This window comes from Pollachius pollachius (genome assembly GCF_949987615.1).
Source record: "Pollachius pollachius genome assembly, chromosome: 2".
In the NCBI taxonomy this organism is placed as follows: Eukaryota; Metazoa; Chordata; class Actinopteri; order Gadiformes; family Gadidae; genus Pollachius; species Pollachius pollachius.
In genome coordinates, this window is record NC_136935.1 from 18,269,170 (window position 1) to 18,290,867 (window position 21,698).

A 21,698-nucleotide genomic window follows, 5' to 3' on the forward strand; every position below is an offset into this window, starting at 1 on the left:
CTAATGTTCCATTAAGCTCTTTTCATATACATTGTAATTTCGTCCCTTTTCACACAGAGAGAGAGAGAGATACTTTTGTTTGCCAGACATTAGCCCACGTTGACTTTCTATACAGTGTAAATAGTTAATCCAATGTAAAGCTGTAAATAACTGCAAACAAGGAATAGGGAAACACGTAACGCAGATATGAGCAGGTGAGCGTGTTGGACGGGTTCGCAGTCCCAGTTTGGTTTCGAGGTACGAACAGGCTCCCACCTGTTTCCTTTGCAGAGAGAGAGAGAGCAGTGTAAAGACGGAGCGCCAGTGCCCCGCCCTGTTTTCTGTCTGCATAGCAAAGCTGCGTCACCGTTCAGGAGGAGCAACTGTTCAATCATAGCCAGGCTCACACACGAGAATCAGGGCTGGGCAACATAATGAACATTACATTTACCTCGCCACTTTCACATTTAGTATGATGTCCTAATTCACCAGATCGAGACAACCCAAAGGCTTTCCTCTGCGGTACTTACAAGACTAAAAGAAAACTAAGTGTGGCGGTCGAGTCAGAGTCCTACGTCGATATCGGGGTTTTCTTGAGACGCGTGAGATCCAGGAATATATCTGCTTGTTGCATCCAGGCTACCTGCTCACAAAAGACACAAAAGGTATGTTCTTAATGACTAAACCGTGTGTATTGCTGGCAACATCGAAGTACGCTAGATTTTTCTTCAAGTAGTAAAATCACTTTTATAAAAGTTTCAGATTTGTGGGTAGACATTCAATGGTTAATTTTTGTAAATTATTATTAGAATGAGCTGAGAAGGAAGTTCTTACTGGGAAACCGACCCTGTGTCCACCGAGATGTAACATCTCGGTGGACTGGCCTGTGTTCACCGAGATATAAATGAAGTTATGGTCTATGCTCACCGGGATATAACATGAAGTTATGGTCTGTGTTCACCGACTGGCTCCATGAAGTTATGGTCTGTGTTCACCGAGATGTATCCTGAAGTAATGGTCTGTGTCCAACGAGATATAACATGAAGTTATTGTCTGTGTTCAACGAGATAGAACAAAGTTATGGTTACGATAACTTCATGTTATATCTCGGTGAGCACATACGATAATGGTCTGTGTTCTCCGACATATAACATGAAGTTATGGTCTGTGTTACTGAAGTTATGGTCTGAACTATACAGCGATGCTGCATTCAAGAACACTCGGAACTCGGAATAAACTTTTTAAAAATGAATTGACATTTAATTGAATGAATGCAATTAGATATATAGTGTTATAGAATATTTCGCGGTCACTGCCTGGTTCTCTTGTTCTCAAATCCTGGTTATCAAAGCCTATCCACTGAGTAGGGCGGTTGTGGCTGTAGTCAGTGGGTCGGAGTGAGACGTCGGAGCAGACTGTTGTGATAAGGCCTTTTGGTGATAAAACCAAACTTTCTCCAGTGAGTACAACGAGGGCAGAGCCGGAGTTTAAACCGGTAACCTCAGGTGTGGAGAATGTGGAAAAAACATATTATTTAGGACATCTTCGAAATTATTTTTATTTTTATAGTGGTACAAAAGAAATGAGGCTGTTTGCCCATCATCATGTTGTTAGTACGACCTCCTGTGAGGTCCACTTGAAATAATGAAACGTACAGAAGTGGAAGTTCATGGGAAGACCTTGACTCCAAACGACCTCGGTGTTGGGTTGACAATATTGGAGCAGATTGTATCCTTTTGTATTGCAACTTTAATGTCAAGTTCTGCAGAAGTGTGTGTGAGTATCTGTGTTGGAATTGATGCATACTAGTGTAAATTTGATCAATGGAGTTTCTCCTGGAGATATTTTCATTGCTGTTTTTTGTTTGGTCTGTTTGTATGTGAATTTACAGCAAAGGTCAGTTTGTATGTGAAGCTCTGATATTGGTCAGGTTGTATGTGGAGAAACAACAATAGCACAAAACTGGAAAAGATCAAATGTTCTCCTATGTTTAGAATCAGGACTCTGTTTCAGTGCCGGAAACATTAGTGGTCTGTCGTATACAAAAATGGATTCAACTCCAAGAACCCATGTGTATTGAATTTGTATAAATATAACAAAACAACCACAGCATGAAAGAAAATTCAGATATTAATGGTTTGTACCACAGTTTGCATGGTAAATTGTGTTCACTGTTTGTTGTTACGCAGCCTCAGGATTCATTTAACTACCTAAAGCCAGCTAAGCTATTGTAAATAAAAAAAAATTAAAACAAGAAATTACACACAAATAGATGGATGATATGACCCCGATAGCTTTTTTTTGTGTCTTCTATATTTTTACATAAAATGGCCTCATGACTTAACATATGATGTAACAGCTGGTATATATAATATCTGATAATGTACTGATTTACTTTTATTGTTTTGGTATGGGAAAAAAAATCAGCACAACATGTCAGAAGTCTAATGGAGACAGACTGAATTGATGTTCACTTGTATATCCTGTTGTTCCATAAAAAAAGTTTCCAGTCAGATCAATACAGCTGATTGTAGAGTAAATCGCAGTGGTTTGTATTATAACTACACATAAGCTATTAAGGGTGTTGAGGCTAACTGCAATGGTGGCTTTAATAATGAATGATGATGAACTCTGTATTCAGGCTACTTTGCCGCTCACCCTCCAGTTATGCTTAGGGCCACAAAAACATGACATTAACATAATGTGCTAAAGGAACCAATTAACTGGATGGGGAGGAGCTACTAACCTCACACAGATCATGATGTAAATCTGTTGGTGTTTATGTGGATGTGCTTCAATAAATAATTTAGAGGTTCAACAACCAAAGGAGGATTTATAAAGAGATTATTAAATCAATCCCTCCGGCTAACGCAATCTTACACATTGCAACTTTAACAATACCAGGAAAAGAAAATCCATATTTCCTTATTTTTTGCACTGCGGGATGTGATTTATAAGGTGCTTTCCACAACAGGAAGGTGTGCAGTTGTATTGCCAAAGTTTAGTTTTAGCTACCAACTTTCTATTAAAGAGTGATTAACGTCTCCCCCTAATCCCCCTCAGCCATGAACAACTATTCGCTATACTATTTAACACTAGGATTAAAAAGTAAAACTCCAGTATAATCAAATATTCTAAATGGGATATTTTAGTGAAAGGATGTGGTACCTGACAAAGCACAACTCTTTAAAGCATCTTGGAGGTGTGGTCAAACGTATTGCAAGGGCATAATATTTACTTAGCTGCATAGTAATCTAATTACCGACTCTATTATTCCTCTCACCGAAACGTTGTCATAAAATGTATCTAGCAGTAATATTTGGATCAAAAGTAACCTATAACCAGTATAAAAACATTTGGAAGAGTTTGCACTTATCCTTATAAGTGCAAAGAATGAGACAAAATTCATAGTGTTAAGAAAGGGACATCGTTCACAAGGAGAACATGCAGCCAAACGTCTCCCCCCTTGCCAAGACTTGGAGCCATGGTTCCTGTTGTTTAGCTTACGCTAACAACTTGTCACTTGCCATTCTTTACTACCATGACAGTACTGCATATGTTTGGCTGTATCAACGATTTAATTGGTTTAGCATTGCACATTTTGTCACTGTTTTGATTGTCTTTGCCCAAATATATAATTACAACTAATCCTTGCTTACTTGTTTTATTTGAATCTTGTTAAAGCAGAATTGTTACCACGAGGGATACAACGATTAATTATAAGGTCCCATCATGGTATGGTGCTGGAAGTCTACTTCGGCGTTACAAGCAAATGTTTACTTGCACTGCAGGATGTGATTTATAGGGTGCTTTCCACAACAGGAAGGTGTGCAGTTGTATTGCCAAAGTTTTGTTTTAGCTACAAACTTTCTATTAAAGAGTGATTACCGTCTCCCCCTAATCCCCCTCAGCCATGAACAACTATTCGATATACTATTCAACACTAGGATTAAAAAGTAAAACTCCAGTATAATTAAATACTCTGGGTTATTTTGGTGAGAGTATGTGGTACAATCGGTACCACATCCTTGGTTACCAAACCATGACAGTTTAATAGTGTAGTTAATAGTGAAACCAGTTAATTGCTGCTTCCGTAGTTACTACAAGCATGTGTACACACGTGACACATGACATGACCAAAGTTAGATTTCCAGTCTGGTTGATTAAGCCATCATAACGATACACGTCATCGGCCTTGCTTTGTGTGTGTCTGTGTGTGTGTTTGTGTGTGTGTGTTTGTGTGTGTGTGTGTGTGTGTGTGTGTGTGTGTGGCTTATTCATTTTGAGACTTGCACGCTGGTCTGTGAATCTGCTGCCTAGTGCCTAAACACACATTATGCCTGTCTCTCCTCACAGTATTACTGTACTGCAGCAACAGACAGTAACATCCTGTTTCCGCCCCTTCATCTTGTAGACTAATAGTCTGCCTATTGGCGGTTTACCCATTTTCGAGCAGATGTCTCTTGTGTTTTGTCATGCTACGGAGGCCCTGTGTTCTCCATCAAATCGGTCGGCTAATTCCACTCTCACAATAACCTGAGCTGCCATTTCAAGCCTGCCATAACATGTCTTTGGGCTGAGCTGTGGCCTTTGTATCAAAAAGACTGGGCAGGGTCTGATTCGCTCCTGTAAGGCACTATTCTGGAGGCGAGAATCAGCCAACATTGCGTGTGTCTTGATTCATTGTTCATTTTAAATAACACACAATATGCAGCCCTAAATTCTAACCATATTTTGAAGGTTTAGTTCAGTTGGTTTTTAGGTAGTTAGTTTAGTTTAGTTTGTTTTTTATAGTTCCTCTTGTATCTATAAAACAAAACGTAATGCACACTCACTCAGTAAATTACACAATAGGGTATGATGTACTGTACTCAAGGATATGATGTACTGTACTCAATAGGACATCACTCAATAGGATGTTACAAAACCAATTACCAGTTACAATTCTGATGTATGTTCTCAATGTAGTACGATCACTTTTGAAACCATACATGTACTAGCTTTTATGAATCGGATGGATGATGATGATTCATAATCACTCAATGATGATGATTCATCAGCACTCACGTAACTTCCATCAAACAGACCACAATGCTTTTTGGAGAGGTATAGGCCAACATGCCAGTTAATGTCTTGCTTTTAGAAATAATGCCCTATTCAAGAGCCACAGGGAACAACACCCTTGAGTGATTCATTTCCACCATACTTACTACTCCTTAATACTCCATACTTCACTTTCATTATTCCTCAAACATAGTCAGGTTCCTCTGTTTTCTCACCTTCATGGAATCGGACTATAAACGCACATTCAAAAGTGTGTGTGTGTGTGTGTGTGTGTGTGTGTGTGTGTGAGAGAGATCTTGAGTAGTTTAAATTGACGTGTTCTTGTCCATAACCATTAATTCCATTCCATTATTGACATGGGGATGGTGGACCGGAATAGTCAGCCAGAGATCAGCACAAACATTTTTAAGACCCTGAGTTTCATTCCAAAAGAAAATGCCCATGTTCAAACCAACTGTCTCCTCCACACTTCCCAACCATCACCATTTTAAAACTAACATCAATGTTGATAATGGCCTGGGCGTGGTATTCGGTTAATGTCTTTGGCATATCTATCTGGAAATTTACCAGTGATGTCCATGTTTGATTACTGTATAACACTGTATATCAGTGATCTATGTTTCCAGTTTAGCAGTTGTTTTGGGTCAATGGTCATAGCTTTTACCCATTTGGGATATGTAAAGAGAATATTAAACTCTTAAATGGTTATTATGGGCATATGCTATTGCACACAGAGGCATGATTGTATATGTTCAATTATCTCAGTGGCTTTGTGTGAATTGTGGTGTGTACTTTAAATATTTGGTATCCAGGTACCAACTCACCTCACGTGCTTTCCTGTATCACACACCAGGCACTTTAGCCTCTATTTCCACAGTCCCTCAATCAGGCCATCTTTAAATGTACCATACCATTTTCCATCTGAACACTAAGAAGCATCCAAATTGTGTGTTTGAATTGACCGACTCTTCCCTTTTTCACTAAGGCTTTAATTGAAAGGTTATTACTGTCGATTATTATTCTGCATTATCGTGCTGTTCATTCGATTTTTAACAAGGGGGATTTTAATCCCCAGTGTGGTCCAAAAATGGTCTGATCAGTGAGGAAATCTCGCATGGTACTGTTGCCTTGGTTGGCAAATGCATGCAGTTCACATGATGGCACAGCTTCAAACTTATTTCCAAACACTTTTTGTCCATTATTTCACAACCTCTGCCTAAACTTGTGCAATATAAGTTAACGTGATCCCTTCCAAAGAAAGAGTTGACTCAACCTTGTTGTTTTAAACAATGCTTGCCATTATCATTTTTAACAAAAGTTTTTCAGACACGATATGAAATTCACCCCTCTTAACCTGTCTTTGTCCTGTAGGTCAACTATGGCTCCCTATCTATTTCTGTCCTTGGTGTATCTGGGTTCGTTTTGGGGTCAAGATTGACTTGCTGACTGATAATAGAGGCCTCATCAGAAGAAAAAGCATTTCAATTGTTGCCCTATCCTGTCCCCATGGGTTTTATTCACACTCTGAATTGTGCACTTCCGCAGACGCTCCAAAGCATTTTATCTTGCATTTTAGCAGAATGACAAGACACTGCAAGAGCAGTAGCCTGCTGGGTTAAGATCTGCCCCTGTAACACCTGCATCGCACGATACAAAATAAAATTCATATGTCTTCATATTTGGTATTCAGATTTGTTCTGGGTTCATTGAGCAAAGTGGAAAGGATACATGTCCGTGTTACAAGACACACAGAACAGATGAACTGCAGAGCTAGGCCCACTGCCCATGACTAATGAGCCACATAAGCTTGGTTTATACAGTCCTGTTGTATTATAAACACTTCTTGGCAGGGTAAATGAGTCAATCTATAGAAAGGGCTGTGCTTCCTTAATGTGGTGCTTGTCATTCACTAAATGATGTGCTCTGTTGCACAGTGGAGTCTTCCCCTTTGGTTTCTCACGTTATTGTTAAACAGAAGTGGAATTGTGTGTATGTGTGTGTGTGTCACTAAATGATGTGCTCTGTTGCACAGTGGAGGCTTCCCCTTTGGTTTCTCATGTTATTGTTAAACAGAAGTGGAATTGTGTGTGTGTGTGTGTGTGTGTGTGTGTGTGTGTGTGTGTGTGTGTGTGTGTGTGTGTGTGTGTGTGTGTGTGTGTGTGTGTGTGTGTGTGTGTGTGTGTGTGTGTGTGTTTAGGTAGAGGGTAAACATACAAGATTACCTATCTGTTTACCGGAGGTGTCACACAGTGTCCCCGGCACATTAATGATTAACCTCTCCCACTGATTTGAGGTAAACCCCCTCCCTGAACGATCAGTTCAGTTAATGTCCAGCAATATCACACGAGAGGGAGTGCTGTTGTACTGAATATCAGCACAGCTGTGATCCGGTAGGCCGAGTGCCAAAGATAATCACAGCCGTGTTGATATTCAGTACAACAGCACGATTGTGATATTGCTTTTATACAACAGTTTTACTTATTACTTATTATTACTTAGTTCTCTATTTATTAGTTAACTTTTAAGCAACAAAAGATTATGATTGGTTTGTTTATTTAATGATTTATTTGGCTCCGCCAACAAAACTAGATCCGCAACTGGACTCGATCTGAACTGTTTCCAAGCAACACATTAACACACTAGCTTGCTACTTTTCGTACCATGTTTAAGCAATATCAACTCAAATGTTATGTCTGGAAACATGTCCATCTTTGCGGTGCAAAGTTTGTTGCAATTAAAGCTACATAAAGACCGTTAATGACATTAACGGTTATTAGAACACCTGTAGAGCGGAGTGATGCATGTATAGGTAAATGTCCCAGTGCTGTTAAACTCTATATCAGCACTCATGGAATGCCTCGTCTAATCAAATTACTTGATCGGAACTAACTGTTGCATAATTTACAATAGGGGGACTTTATTCATTTTTGTCCTGCTCTATTACAAAAATCCTGTATCCAGAATGACATTTCATGCTCGCTTTCTCTGAGACAAATCACCTCTTTTCATGTCAGAGAGCGATGTGTTTTTTTACTGGTTTACAAGCAGTCCTAGGCAGTCCTCCTTCATTCTGATTCACAAACATCATATTTTTATGTCATTTAGCATACCTATGGCTAGTTTGAATCCCTGGTAGGAATTTCCATCAAATAGATAATTTAATGTTATTCAACAATCAATTTTTACATAACTAATGCAAATCAAACAAAATGTAATTTCGGATCAAATTGGTACAAAGGGATGTCCCTTGTTAAAATTCACTTGATAATTCAGAGCAGCTGGCATTTATTTAATGCTCACAAACATAAGTTGTAATGATGTTTGTGTTCCAGTGCTCATTAAAGATGCAGCAGTGCAGCAGTTGAGAAATGTATACAATTTTACAGAAAACAAATATACCATGAAATTGTCATGGCCAATATGGTCATTTATTAAAATTTTTAACTTTGCATGTAGAGCTCAGAGCAGTGAAATTAATAGCCTTTCAAATAGGGGTTGCCAGATTAGATGTATTTAGGGTTGTTGGGGAATAAAATGTGCTATAGGTATGATTTTTAAGAGCTGTAATTTGTGTGCTAAATTGTCTCTACATAATTTCCAACTGGGATAATTGTTAGGCTTTCTGTGCGATTATTCAGATAGTTTATGTAGAAAAATCGACATGCATCAATCAGCCAGTGGTGACTCCTTCAAAATCACGATTTTATTAATAAAGCTAATCCTTTTTTCCTATACAAAGGGATTATTTTTGTTAAAAAACAAATCCGTTATTTTCATAATTCTAAAAGCTAAACTATAATATCCAGTAGGATTTCTTGGTGGACATCAGTGGGTTTCAGAGCCACTCATGCTCTGAGTCCTACTAACCTTGTTCCTCATCCCGAGACGGAACGCTAGGAATGTTATGCTCCCAATGACGATATTTTGCTAAACCATGGAACTTTCAGTTCCATGGTTTAGAGAGAGGAGAAAACTAGATTTTAGATTGAGGGAAGTCTGCCTCTGTTCCATGATTTGGACATTGCTCTGTACATATTCTGCTTCTCATTGTTGTTATTCTTGTCCTGTACCTTTTCTGCTCGCTCCGGGGACTGTTCATCTGAGTACAGAACTCATAGGGACCGTAAATTGCGTTACAGTTGACAAGGATAACACTACAATTCTCGCTAGAACTCTAGCACTAAAGCAAGCCCTATCTATTTTATTAAAATGCCACAGCCTACAACCATTCCTGAGAGAAATGGTCTCAGTCAACTGGTTCACCTGTCTTTGAGACCATATGACCTTGGACCTCTCCTGGCTCTTTTTTCTCTGATCAGGACAGTTTTCTGGGATAGTGGAATCCAACTTTGCTGTCAGTCACAGCAGTAGTGTGAATGCAACTCTCAATCTTCTTCTAAAATCCCATTTGATTTTCAATCCTTATTTTTAAATACATTTCTTTGATGCTAAAATGTAGCCTATTATTAATATTTACTATTTACCATTACACTACACAGGCTTATGCATTGCCATGCCTTTATTAAACATTCTGCCCACTAGAGGTAATTCAACCAATAAACATTTCTTTCTTGCCAAATAAATAATAGGCAGAAAGGTCGGAGTAAAGCTAGTCTTCACTAGGCTGTAGGTTGAGTATTCCATCCGTCTTTTCACCAGCACCATTATTATAAAGAATATGCCACATATTTGCATCGCCAATGGTGTAAATAGTTTTTTACATGCGTGTAATCTTCATCATTCGGAAAACTGGTGTACATGCCTTATTTCGCATGCTGAAAATGTTTGCCTCTTGGACCCATAATGTCCGTCAGGATAGATTTTGCTGAATGGTGACAATGTTGGAAAACCTTCAAAAATGTTCTTCTTCAGGACCATAGCTTCAAACGGTTTTCATACAAATTATCTATGGACTTGTGTGATTAAAATTCCAGGGAGTGGTTTTGATTGTTTAAAAGATGACATTGTCCTTGTTTCCCTGAAACGATGACGGCTTAATGGTGCAATGTATGAAATACCTTTCTTGACTCAAAATAAATCTTCAAACCAAAAACTGCAGAACTTGCAGAACAAATTTCAGTAGGCTTGGGCTGGCTGAATACAGACACATGTCTTAAAGGTGGAGGTGGGAATCAGGGAGTGGAGGCTGCGGATGTTGTACTATACTTCGGTTCGTAAGATACCCTAGCCACTACACTATCATCACCCATATTCTTTCACCTTGGGCTTGTCCTGTGATTGTTGGGCACATGCAAATCCAGCATTGTACTGCTACTATCTGCAAACCGTGTTGCCGGCACCTGCCTGGTTTGGTGGTGGTTGTGGCCCATGGCTCCTGAATGCCTACAAAAGAGAGGCATTGACAAAAACAGAAAGCTAGATGAGAGGGCTGGATGGGGTTTGGCAGGGAGGTTTAGAGATTAAAATGTTATAATGTTTGGAAGAATATTAAATTGGAGACTCCCACATCTGTGCGAGTAACTGTAGTGTCTAAATATGATATTGCAAGAGCTAAATCAGATGGATCTCTTCAGGTGGATCAGTCTGACGAATGTCTTGGACTGAAATGTTAAAACTAAAAAGTGTTTCATTCTCAGTTGCCCAGTGTGGGGATTGTTTTCAATTAATACCTCAGATAGAAAAGGCTGAATATTTCATGTTTTAATATATAATACTTTGTAATTGGGGTTATTGTCTATCCGTTAACCTCAGTACTCATTTGCTCATGCCTCTTTCCCCTATGTCCTCTCTCCCTTTTCCCTCCCTCCTTCCCTCCCTCTAGGATCCATTCTGTCATTCACCAGCCCTGATGCCCTTCTTTGATTCTCATTGGCTGCTTTCCCCAATGGGGGTGGAGCTCAGCATGGGTTAAGAGAGGTGCAAACTGCACACCTCAACAAGACAAGCTCAGGAGACCCGGTCTCTCAATCAGAGGTAAGATCTCTCACACACATAAAAACGTACACGCACACGCACACACATCTAGCATACATAGACATAGAAGACCCTCTTTCAACACACATGCTCAACATTGCCCCATTATCCTAGTATATCGCACATAACACACATGGAGGTGCAATGGAGCTGTAGATGTGAATAAAGTAGGCCGTCACGGACACACTGGTATTTGATAAATCCTTTAACTTGTAGCTATTGCAGCAATAGCTACAAGTATAAAAACCCTGTTAGAGAGTCGCTACTTCCCCTGAAGTGACCTTCTATCAGGAACAAAACACTCTGATCAAATAGACATTGACACTATTTTTTTGTATCAAAGGTTTATATGACCAGGCTGACTTCCTCTGACATATTCGTTGTTTTCAGACGTCACTGCAATTGTCAAAACAACATATACTGACTGACTTAAACAGTGAAACCTTGGGGACAAAGCCACGTTTGACAAAGAACCAGTTACTGGAATTGCTATTGCTGATTAGCTTGTGTTGACTTAGTATTTTACTAGATAAACGCCCCTACCACTCAAGGTAGGTAGTGCTGCCATTCTATGGTAATTTCATTGGTAGCTTAAGGGCATTGTTGAAACTACCGTTGAATCCCTCTGTACATTCAGGAGCACTCATAACCTGTGATTTGATTCAGCAAATATTGCATACAATTTTTTGTTTTCTGTGTATGATACAATGCATTCACTGCTGAGGCCTGGTGCTATTACCAGATTAAAAGGCAGAAGTCAAGGACATTTGTGAGATATTGAGGCTTTGCCTCTGATCCTCTAATTCTACGGCAGGGACAATCCAGCGTGTATTGCAAGACAGGAAGAGTTGTGGATACTTGTTATAATCAACTTTATCACGCCTGTCAGGAGGCTATGTTGAGTAGAGATGTATAATGTCAATTAGCCTTGTGGATATTTGTACAGGAAAGGTTATTTTGCCATTAGATAAGCCCCAAAAGGAAAAGGAAAATGGCCCAAAAAAACACTCGTAGGGAGTATTAATGGCCTATGTCCTGTTTCCTATCATAAGGCTTCTTTCTTTTTAAAGTTTACTTTTGATGTTTTTCATTGCCCTTTCGGGACGTTTGGCTATACTGGCTATACATATGAACCCCACTTGATGCATGTCCTGGCTGCACCTCTAACAGAGCCCTTGTGCAGCGAAAGCTCTTGTAAAAAGCTCTTTGCATCCGTGAGTTGTACAATCTGACCAAAAGATAGAAGGTAATAGCGTGGCTTACAATTTGAGTTTCTTCCACAATGCCAGAGACACTCTTCCATGCACCTCAGTATGCCTATCCAGCCATGTTTTTTATCGTCAACCCCTTGCTAATTAGTAGTTTAAGAGCAGCGGGCTTGTTGACATGTGGTCCTGCTTCTTTCCCCTGGTTCTCCCACCACTCTCAACATCTCCCAGAATCCTCTGTGTTTGCATAGAGAAGAGTGGAAGGTTTAATTGTATGTTTACGTGCTCATCCCAACCGTGCAGAACGGTATGTTTAGAATGATGCTGTTGTAATAATCCAGTTAATCAGGATTTTAATCATGTTGGATCTGGATTGAGATCGAGTATGATTGTGATGAGAGAGGGCGTGGGAGAGCGTTATTAAATGAGCAGAAAGCGAGTGGCAGAGAGATGGAGTACACTGGGGGCTGTGTAGGCAGGATTGGGTGCGAGGCAACACAACGGTAACCTGATTCCTAAAGGGAGAAACAGGAAGAAGGGGGAGAAGAAAAGATGAGAGGATGTTTCAGTATCCACTCAACACTGAATCAACTGTTTTACAAAGACATACGTGGTCACAATAATGGAATACTGGATAGCACTACAGAATATGTATTGAATGACATGCTTTGCTTATTTTCATATATTCGTTAATCAATATTTTGTTTAAAATGTGTCAATATTTAACTCAATTGATATAGCAATGCTTGCTGTAGGCATGTATCAGGTTTAAATGGGACATTTTGGTTAAACTTTTTATGTCCTACAATATGTAGGAAATAATGTTGTGCTTAATGGCGATAGAAGTGTTTCTCTCTCATTTGTCTTCGGACAGGATGTGACCTGTTGGTTAATAATTATGTGGTGTGAGGTAGGGGGGAGGGGGAGAGTGCCATGGGTGGGGATAAGGGTCCTGGAGGGGGATATTTGGGTGTGTTTAGGAGGTTCATGGGTTAAGTTGATCACGGACAGGAAGTTCAAGACAAACCGTGGATTGATGTTTGGACAATGGAGTAAGGCCGAGTGGAGTGCGGTCACGAGAGAATGTGTATGCAGGGACACAAAGCACAATAGCCCCATGGCCTGTCCTAAGCTCTCATTCACAGTCCTCAGGCCATCATTATTAGAACCAGGGTTTTCTATTAGAGATAGAACGATATGTTTTTTTCAGGGCCGATACCGATACCGATTATTATTAGTCAAGGGGGCCGATAACCGATATTTGGAGCCAATATTAATTTACAGAAAAAGGGAAAAGATTGGCGTCAAAATTTTGAATAATACAAACTCCAACACTTAACTTCATTTATGAAGTTGTTTAATAAACACAACAGCTTATCAGATTTGCAACATTACACAATTTAAACAAATAAATGGCTCACTTAAATTTTCCTGAACTGAACTGAAATATTAATCTTTTACTTATCTTTCTTTTAAGTTCAAACAAAAACAAAAAATGCAGGGTGTTCTAATGAAGTTTACTGAAAATTTAAATAAATAAATAGTTCCCTAGTTAAACAGCCATTATTGGCCAACAGTTTTCTCTCAGACAGACGGTGCTTTGCTGTCAGCTTTGTTATGTATTTTAAGCACATAAGCTGCCCACACATAGCCACAAGGAAGCAGGATCAAACATATAAGCTGTAATTACTATACCTAGTCACAAGGGGAGCAGGACCAACATATAAGCTGCAATAACTACTCCAGCCACAGATGGCAGCACCTTTAGACAGGTGAGGAAGCCGGAGCCAATACGTCACACACACATCTTTCGATCTCATAGGTCCCATGGGCTCTACCGGAAGGGGTGTGACTTTGCCACTCTATAGCGTATGGCTGCGCTATGAACCAATAAGCAGAAGCCCTGGCTGTGGAGCAGCCTGGAGGGAGGGGTTATCCCCTCAAGTCTATTCTCCGAGAACCAACGAACCCGCTCAGTTGTTTGCCTCGTTTCCACCGAGCGGTGAGCTACTGTTCGGTTATATTGCCGTTTCCATAGCCCGCGGCCGGACTGGAGCCCGCGGCCGGGCAGGGCTGCCGGCGGCCAAGCTGCGGAGCCCGCGAGGAGGATTGACTTGATCTATAAATGAAGTCCCTCAATCTCAATTGGCCTAACACCATGACCAACATTCTGAAACAACCATTAACATCCACATTTGCCTCAAACAATGTTAGGCTTACAGCCCATGCAAATAGTTGTGAAATAATGTTCTTGTTGTTCTTTTAATTGTTTGTTACTCTGACCATTATGTTTGATATTATGGAAAGGATGTTAATGAATGATTCAGAGCATGACTCCTTTTAAATGGCATCACTTTTGGTCTTGTGTCTTCATTTTTCTTAAAACAATTGTAGCTGAAAACAAACCTAGCCAAATTACAACCAATAGCTTCAGTCATTGAGGGCAAATAGGCCCAATGCTGGGCCCAGATTTTTTTATTACAAATCAAGAGTAGGCCTGATTGGACTAATTGGCTTTGCATCCTTTCCTTTTGCCCTTGTAGTCCAAGACATGCTGCCCAACAGCTTTCAAAGTACAATGCTGCCACTGGTGGATTTGTATCCATTTGATTCACATTATTATCCCTCCTTGCTATTTTTTGTAGTTCCCCAAAACACCCTGAAACAACTTGAGTCTCACAAACACCAGCCGCCACTGATATATATATATATTAGTGCTGTCAGTTTAACGCGTTATTAACGGTTTATGCGTTAACGCAAACCAATTTTAACAGCGTTAATCAATTAAATTTATTGCGCGATTAACGCTCTTTTGGCTTGGCAAACGTTGTCGTTTTTTCACCTGCTGTCTAGCAACAACTAGTCACGTTAGAAAAACTACAACACCATACCGGATCTAGCTACACCGGAAACAAAACAACAGGCACGCCGCACAAACTTGTTGGGGCAAGCAAAGATACGGAGCGAGTGAAAAACTCCTTTCGAAGTGTGTGCGTGTTTCTGTGTCTCTGTTAGAGCCTGCACGAGAGTTTAATGTTATTAGCTGTTACGTCTTTCTGACCAATCGCAGTTCAAGGCCCACCTGGGCTGTACCACTTCAGGAGGGGCCGCTCAGTTACTCCCCTCTAGACAAAATCGACTTGGTTGCGACGTTGACAGTGTGAGTTTTGCGGCTGTTGTGAGTGAGAGGTTGCGGGCGCACAGCTCAGGCTGCCGGACGGCGCTGCAAGGAACTTTTATAAACGCAATATTGTTATCCCGCAGTAATCAGCCCGACAGCCCCGAAACGTTAACGGTCCACCGGGAATTCTCCCGACTCTCCCGATTACCACTCCGTGTGTGTGTGTGTGTGTGTGTGTGTGTGTGTGTGTGTGGGGGGGGGGGGGGGGGCGTTATTCGATAGCCTGGTAATGTGTATAGGCCTACATACGGTAGGAATATTAATACTGGTTTAAATAATAAATGTTATAGTATTTACCATCTTTGCTGGGCAAGAGTTTTGTTCGAAAGTTCAGTGATTGAAATAAATATAAGCCTGGGCTATTGAAGTTTTATGGTAGGGCTATCACTGTCATGCACCTACCTGATGTCAAGTGGACTGGGTTGAATTCACTGCGGGTCTCTCTTCTTATATCCATCTTACCAAATATATTTTATTACTGTCCTTCTCAACACTCTCTGATCTCACTAAAAGGCTAGCAGCACGAAATCAAGGGATATTTAGAATAGAAAAAAATGTGTGATCAATCGCGAGTTAACTATGACATTAATGCGATTAATCGCGATAAAATATTTTAATCGCCTGACAGCACTAATATATATATATCTCTTTTGGGTAGCAAAACAGACAACTATAGACAAAGAAAGGACATTGAAAAATGAATGGAATGGGAAATACACCAGATAGTGGATGGAACTAAACCTTAAATGAGAGGGTTGTTATCAGCCTGCACTTAAATCTGCCAAAGAGAAACCTGAGGCTACAAAAGAGACCTGGATTGTTCTCTGCTTTGTCTAGCTCCCTATTTTTCTGTTTTAATATCTCCCTGCCTCCGTTTTTCTCAATCTTTCTCCTTTATGTTGAGTTCTTACCTTTGTTTCATGGAACTAGAATGGTTTAGTATTGGGCTATCACAAAGTAACTTCGCTTTCTTCAGTCGTATCTCGCTAGTGTTGAACTATGATGCTACTCAAAACTGTTTAACTGTTATAGGGCTGGTTTCAGCCTTGTGGTGTCATCTTCCATAAACAACTGAGCTATGGCTAATTGGGACACATTATACTTAAAGGACAGTGAACATTGAGCTGGTTTGTCTAGGATGAAATAGAGTGGTTAACACCGAAATTTCGAATATTGGTCCTGTCTCCAGTATTTGGCTAATTCCGAATCGCCCCTGCCTGCTTCACAATGGCTGGCTATGGGCATTCACAAACACCCCTTAACCTTCGTTTTCATAAATGTGAAACTCATCGAGTGATAAGTGGTGTTGGTTGATGTTCCTCATCAAGTATCGTAGTGAAATACAGTTTCTGTCGTGTTTTATTTGGCATTTTGTAAATCTGCATTTTGTAAATGAAACAGAGATCGGGAACGGATAGGGGGGGTGGTTGTAGTCTTTTTGCTCGGTTCTAGCCCTACTGTTGATACGGAGAATCGCATTGATTCCACTTTTTTCAGACAGAAGTATTTGTATTTGGGTACCGAGTACTGATAGGAATACTTTAATAATACCATAACAGTTTGAAGAGCCAGTTAACCCACTGTTTCAGGAGGAATTTGAACACTATGAGATTTTAAAAGTAGTAAAGGTAGATGATGAAGTATTGCTTTTAGCTTGAATAATTAAACTCTCAGAAAAAGGATTCCCCAGCTTGTTTACCCTTGGCATGTAAGGGCACTTCATTATATACTATACATTGAACACATGTATTTGTGTAATAGTGTAGACATCAATTTAATAGTTGAAGGAATAATGGTTTTGTCCTGTTCCCCTCTCTTTCTTTCCGTCCCCCCCTATTGTGCTCTTTTTCTGAATCTCTCCCAGGGCGTGGCCATGGCACTGTTGTGGAGGAGGATGAAGGTTCTGGTGACGGTGGTAATGGTGAACCTCTTTATCTTCATTCTGATCTCCCGAAACAATGGCCAGGAAAAGGGGGATCCAAACAAGGTCCACCTACCAACAAAACCCTTCTGGTCCAAGGTAGTCCCGAACAAGGCTTACTGGAACCTCCAACAGCAGGTTCTGGACCTCCGGAACAACCCCATCCTGACCGCTAACTGTAGCACTGATGACCTTCCCCATTGGCTGAATGACACGGCCTTGACCTCTGACCTGTGTCATGCCGATTTCAAGGTCACCACGCAGGTGAAAGACTACAACTCCCTACCTGGCCGCTTCAAGGACTTCCTTGTATACATGCGTTGCCGCTCCTATCCCTTGCTGGTGGACCAACCTGACCTGTGCATGGACCCCCCATTCCTGCTTTTGGCCATCAAATCACTAGCGCCACATTTTGACCGCCGCCAGGCCATCCGTGAGTCCTGGGGGCGGTCGGGAGTCCTGGCCAATCGGACCGTGAAGACGGTCTTCCTGCTGGGTAACACATCGGAGGTGGACCATCATCCGGACCTTTCCGACATGCTGCGCTACGAGAGCTCCCGCCACCACGACATCGTCCAGTGGGACTACCGCGACTCTTTCTTCAACCTGACCGTTAAAGAGGTGCTGTTTCTGGGCTGGATAGAGACCCACTGCCCCGGAGCACAGTACATCTTCAAGGGTGATGACGATGTCTTTGTGAACACCTACAGCATCCTTCAGTTCCTCGGCGGCCTCTCCGCTCCTAAAGCCAAGGATCTGTTTGTGGGGGATGTGATCACCAACGCCGGGCCCCACCGGGACAAAAAGGTCAAGTATTTTATCCCAGAAAGCATGTATGTGGGGGTTTACCCGCCGTATGCCGGGGGCGGGGGGTACCTCTACTCGGGGGATCTGGCAGCCCGTCTGCACAACGTCTCGAAGCGCGTGGCACTCTATCCCATCGACGACGTGTACACAGGGATGTGCCTCCGCAAGCTGGGTCTGGCCCCGGAGAAGCACAAAGGCTTCAGGACTTTTGACATCGAGGAGAAGTATCGGGCCAACCCCTGTGCCTACAAGAGCCTGATGCTGGTTCACCCTCGAACCCCCCAGGAGATGATCCAGATCTGGGCCTGGTTGAGTGACCCTCATCTAAACTGCCAGTAGACCAGGCATTAGCCGTGTTTGTTCCACATAACGGGGTCAAAACTGCTTTGTGTTTGCTTTGTGTTGACGATTGCTCACAATTGCTGGACTTGCAAAAACAGACTGTGGCCACCGATGTAAACTTGCTGTTCTTTAAAGGTCCTGGGCCAATATTGTTTAATGATGAGGTCTTAAAGATGGGCAGTGTTGAGTCGTCATAGGATAACTGTCATGAACACTAGGGGGTCACCAGGTGATGAATACATTGTGCTCTTCAAAGTGAACGGGGAAGTGTATCGGTAGCAAAGGCTTCCTTCTGAAGAAATGGCCACCATAGTATTTTGACTTGATTAATGCTAAGTTACATTATTGTTCTTTGTGTGCACATATTTATATCACAACATTTACATGGCCTTTATGTTGCTTTAACATGTGTGCTCAATTGTCTCTGAATGCTGTATTATAGGAAGATCTAAGCTTTAAGCTATCTGGTCAACTAGGGCTCTCCTTCAAGCCTGCTTCTCTGACCCTCAGCCTTGGCCTGAAGTACTCCACAGCTACCGCATATATAATAATGTCAGGTGATCGAGTGGTTGCACAGTTATGAACGGTATGACATATATGCACTCCAACATTCTAAAGAGAAAAAATCGAAATGGGTCATATTATTACACTTTCTATAAAATGTGCAAAACTCAAATAAAATTGCTGTTTATTTGGTAATAATGAAAATCCACAGAAAGAGGCAAGTGATCATTGAAACAAGACAATTTCCTTTCTTTGAAGGTGAAATCACTCATTTGTGAAGTGAAAAAATACCCACCTACTGGTATATGACTCAAAAGTCAGCAACTTTTAACATGAATACTTTTGCAGTGAGTCAACAGCCCAAGACATGCTGGCTGTTTTTTCCAAGGCCACCCTCAGTAAAGTTTTTCCTGTAGAGTCAGGCCCTCCCGTCCACACTCCTCCCCCCCCCCCAGTACCTCCAGTAGGACTCACTTCTGGCCCTCCACACCCCTGCTGTAGTTAAGGAACTGTACAACAGTACGTCTTCAACATTTACACTTTTTACTTTTCTTAACCAAAATAAATATTTTTTACTAGATTTTTTAATTTCAATAAAATAAAGTTTGATTAAAGTACCATTATTATATATAAGTCAAAGGTATAGCATCACACCAAATTGCACTTTCTTCCAAATTAGAGATTTGTTCTGGTCTAAAAGTCCACAGCTCCCTTTCTTGGTTTCAGATTGTATGTTTTAGTGACTGAGTCGAGATTTTTGTTTGAGTAACAGGGAAGCCCTATCCAGCTGGTCTGGACATCGGGGGAAAAGCTAAAGAAATCCAAATGCTGTCAATGTGTCGTCAGGTTCCTGTAGGTCCCAGTGACTGTTGCTGTACATTATCAATGGTCGTATTGATTCTAGTGGTTGTTTTTTTTACTATCAATGCAAAGCTTTATTGCTGTATATATTATTAAAGGGCCTTATGGATGTTCCTTTTCTTTTGTTATTCTGCCTCTTCGCCACTCCTTTGGTTTTAAAATCCAACACCACCAAAAGATAGGGCCATTGGCATTGGTGTCAAGTTTTCCATATCTTCATTTGCCTCATTCTTTTTGTCTTTTAATTTGTTTGTGGGTTTTTTTTGGTTAATTTTTCTGCATTTTGGTTTAGTTTGTTAGTTGTATTTCCCCCCTCACTGACACATGTACATTTCAAACTTGACTAGGAATGAAAAGGTGTTAAGAAAAGACGAGCTGCATAGATCTCGGTTATGCTACCCCCTGCTGGTCAGGTTTGGGAACTGCAACAGTGAACAGGTTTACACCACCATAGCCTTATTCCATGTGGGATGCTGGTAACCAAGTGGTGAACTACCACTTGGTCTTTTAGCATGCTTTATTTTTAACACCTTGAAGCCTTCTTCATGCCTCTGGTGCCTTTGCCTTCAGACCAAGTGATCCATCGTCTTGTTCTTTCCCCGACAGGAGCAAAATACCAACTCAGGGTTATAGAATTGGTTTATTTGTATTTGGATGGTGTAGAAGGATGGAAAAAATCACCAAATTACTTTTAAATCATTAACACACACTTCATTAATTTATGTTAACGTTCTTAACCCCAATCATGTAGGCCAGACGAGAGTGCAACAAATACTAAATATTATAGTATAAAATGTGATAAAAGCTGAAAATAATTTGAGCAACTTAAACGTATGTTCTGTCTTTCTATATAGCTTGATGCTTCTTTACTTGGTAGAACCAACGTTTTCCCAGCAATCTCATCATTTGGTGGCAGCTTGAATTGTTTACGGGTTTTAAATGGCTGCTTTTGCGTTGCCATTTTAAGGGTCCTTTTGACACCACTGGTGATCCATGGCCTCTTTCTGAACACACACACACGTTCTAACACACACACGCAAACGCACACACGTTCTAATAGACGAGCACAGAAATTCCATAGCAGTTAGGGCACAGAAATGACAAGGAATGTTACAGCAAACCTACAGTATTTATTTATTTTATTTCTATCAAATGTTCTGCCAATATGTTGATTGGTACATGACCACCAGTGCAAGCTTTTGGTTGAGATCCCAAGTCTAAAGGCAAGAGTCAGTACATGCAGAGCGCCGTTCTTCATGTTCCCTTTGTGTTTACTTGATGAGTGTAGATTGCTATGTTGGGCCATAGTGTTTCCAGAAATGTTTCAAAATTTTCAAAGTTGTGGATATCCAATTGTTAATGTGTATAAAATTAAACTTGGGAAATTGGATGTGTGGGAATTATCCCGTTCCTCCCAGACAACCTTTTCATGAACCAATTTTGCCATGAATTCAGAGGCATTGACTCCTTGGAATGACCAATAGTTTAGTTCACACCTGTTCCTCTCTGTAACTGTATCACAACTCTGTATTTAAAGCCTGTTTAGTGTAATACTTCAACATCCACTGCACTAATGAGCGATGATTACCAAAGTGTGACTGTTTGTTAGCTATATGAATATTCGATGTCACGTGTTATTGCTTTTTATATGCTAGAATAACTTCTCAATAAAGTGTATTTTGCCTTTTTTGTAATACTTCCTTCTGATTATTTTTCATCCTATTGATTGAAGATAGGATGTTGACTTCTATGAACCATTAATCACAGTGCACTAGCATACAGTTCGAAGATAAGTCTTTGTCATTTGATGAACATAAATCAGACTGGATCAACCGCTTTAAGGCGAACCAAACCCAAACACCACTTCTAGAATGATTTGCACTTGATGACTCCTCAC

At 40.7% G+C, this 21,698-nt stretch overlaps 1 protein-coding gene across 1 annotated transcript; it reads left to right on the forward strand.

Annotated features, from left to right (window-relative positions):
• Window positions 1–370: 370 nt before the first annotated feature.
• On the forward strand, window positions 371–21,495 carry b3gnt2b (UDP-GlcNAc:betaGal beta-1,3-N-acetylglucosaminyltransferase 2b). The gene is made up of 3 exons (XM_079730233.1): window positions 371–644; window positions 10,826–10,977; window positions 17,231–21,495. Exon 3 carries the CDS (start codon window positions 17,240–17,242, stop codon window positions 18,431–18,433), a length of 1,194 nt encoding a protein of 397 aa, XP_079586359.1. The 5' UTR covers window positions 371–644; window positions 10,826–10,977; window positions 17,231–17,239; the 3' UTR covers window positions 18,434–21,495.
• Window positions 21,496–21,698: the final 203 nt, after the last annotated feature.

What these genes read in the sequence shown, in the direction of transcription:
- b3gnt2b (XM_079730233.1), top strand. Translation starts at nt 17,240, where the DNA reads ATGGCACTGTTGTGGAGGAGGATGAAGGTTCTGGTGACGGTGGTAATG.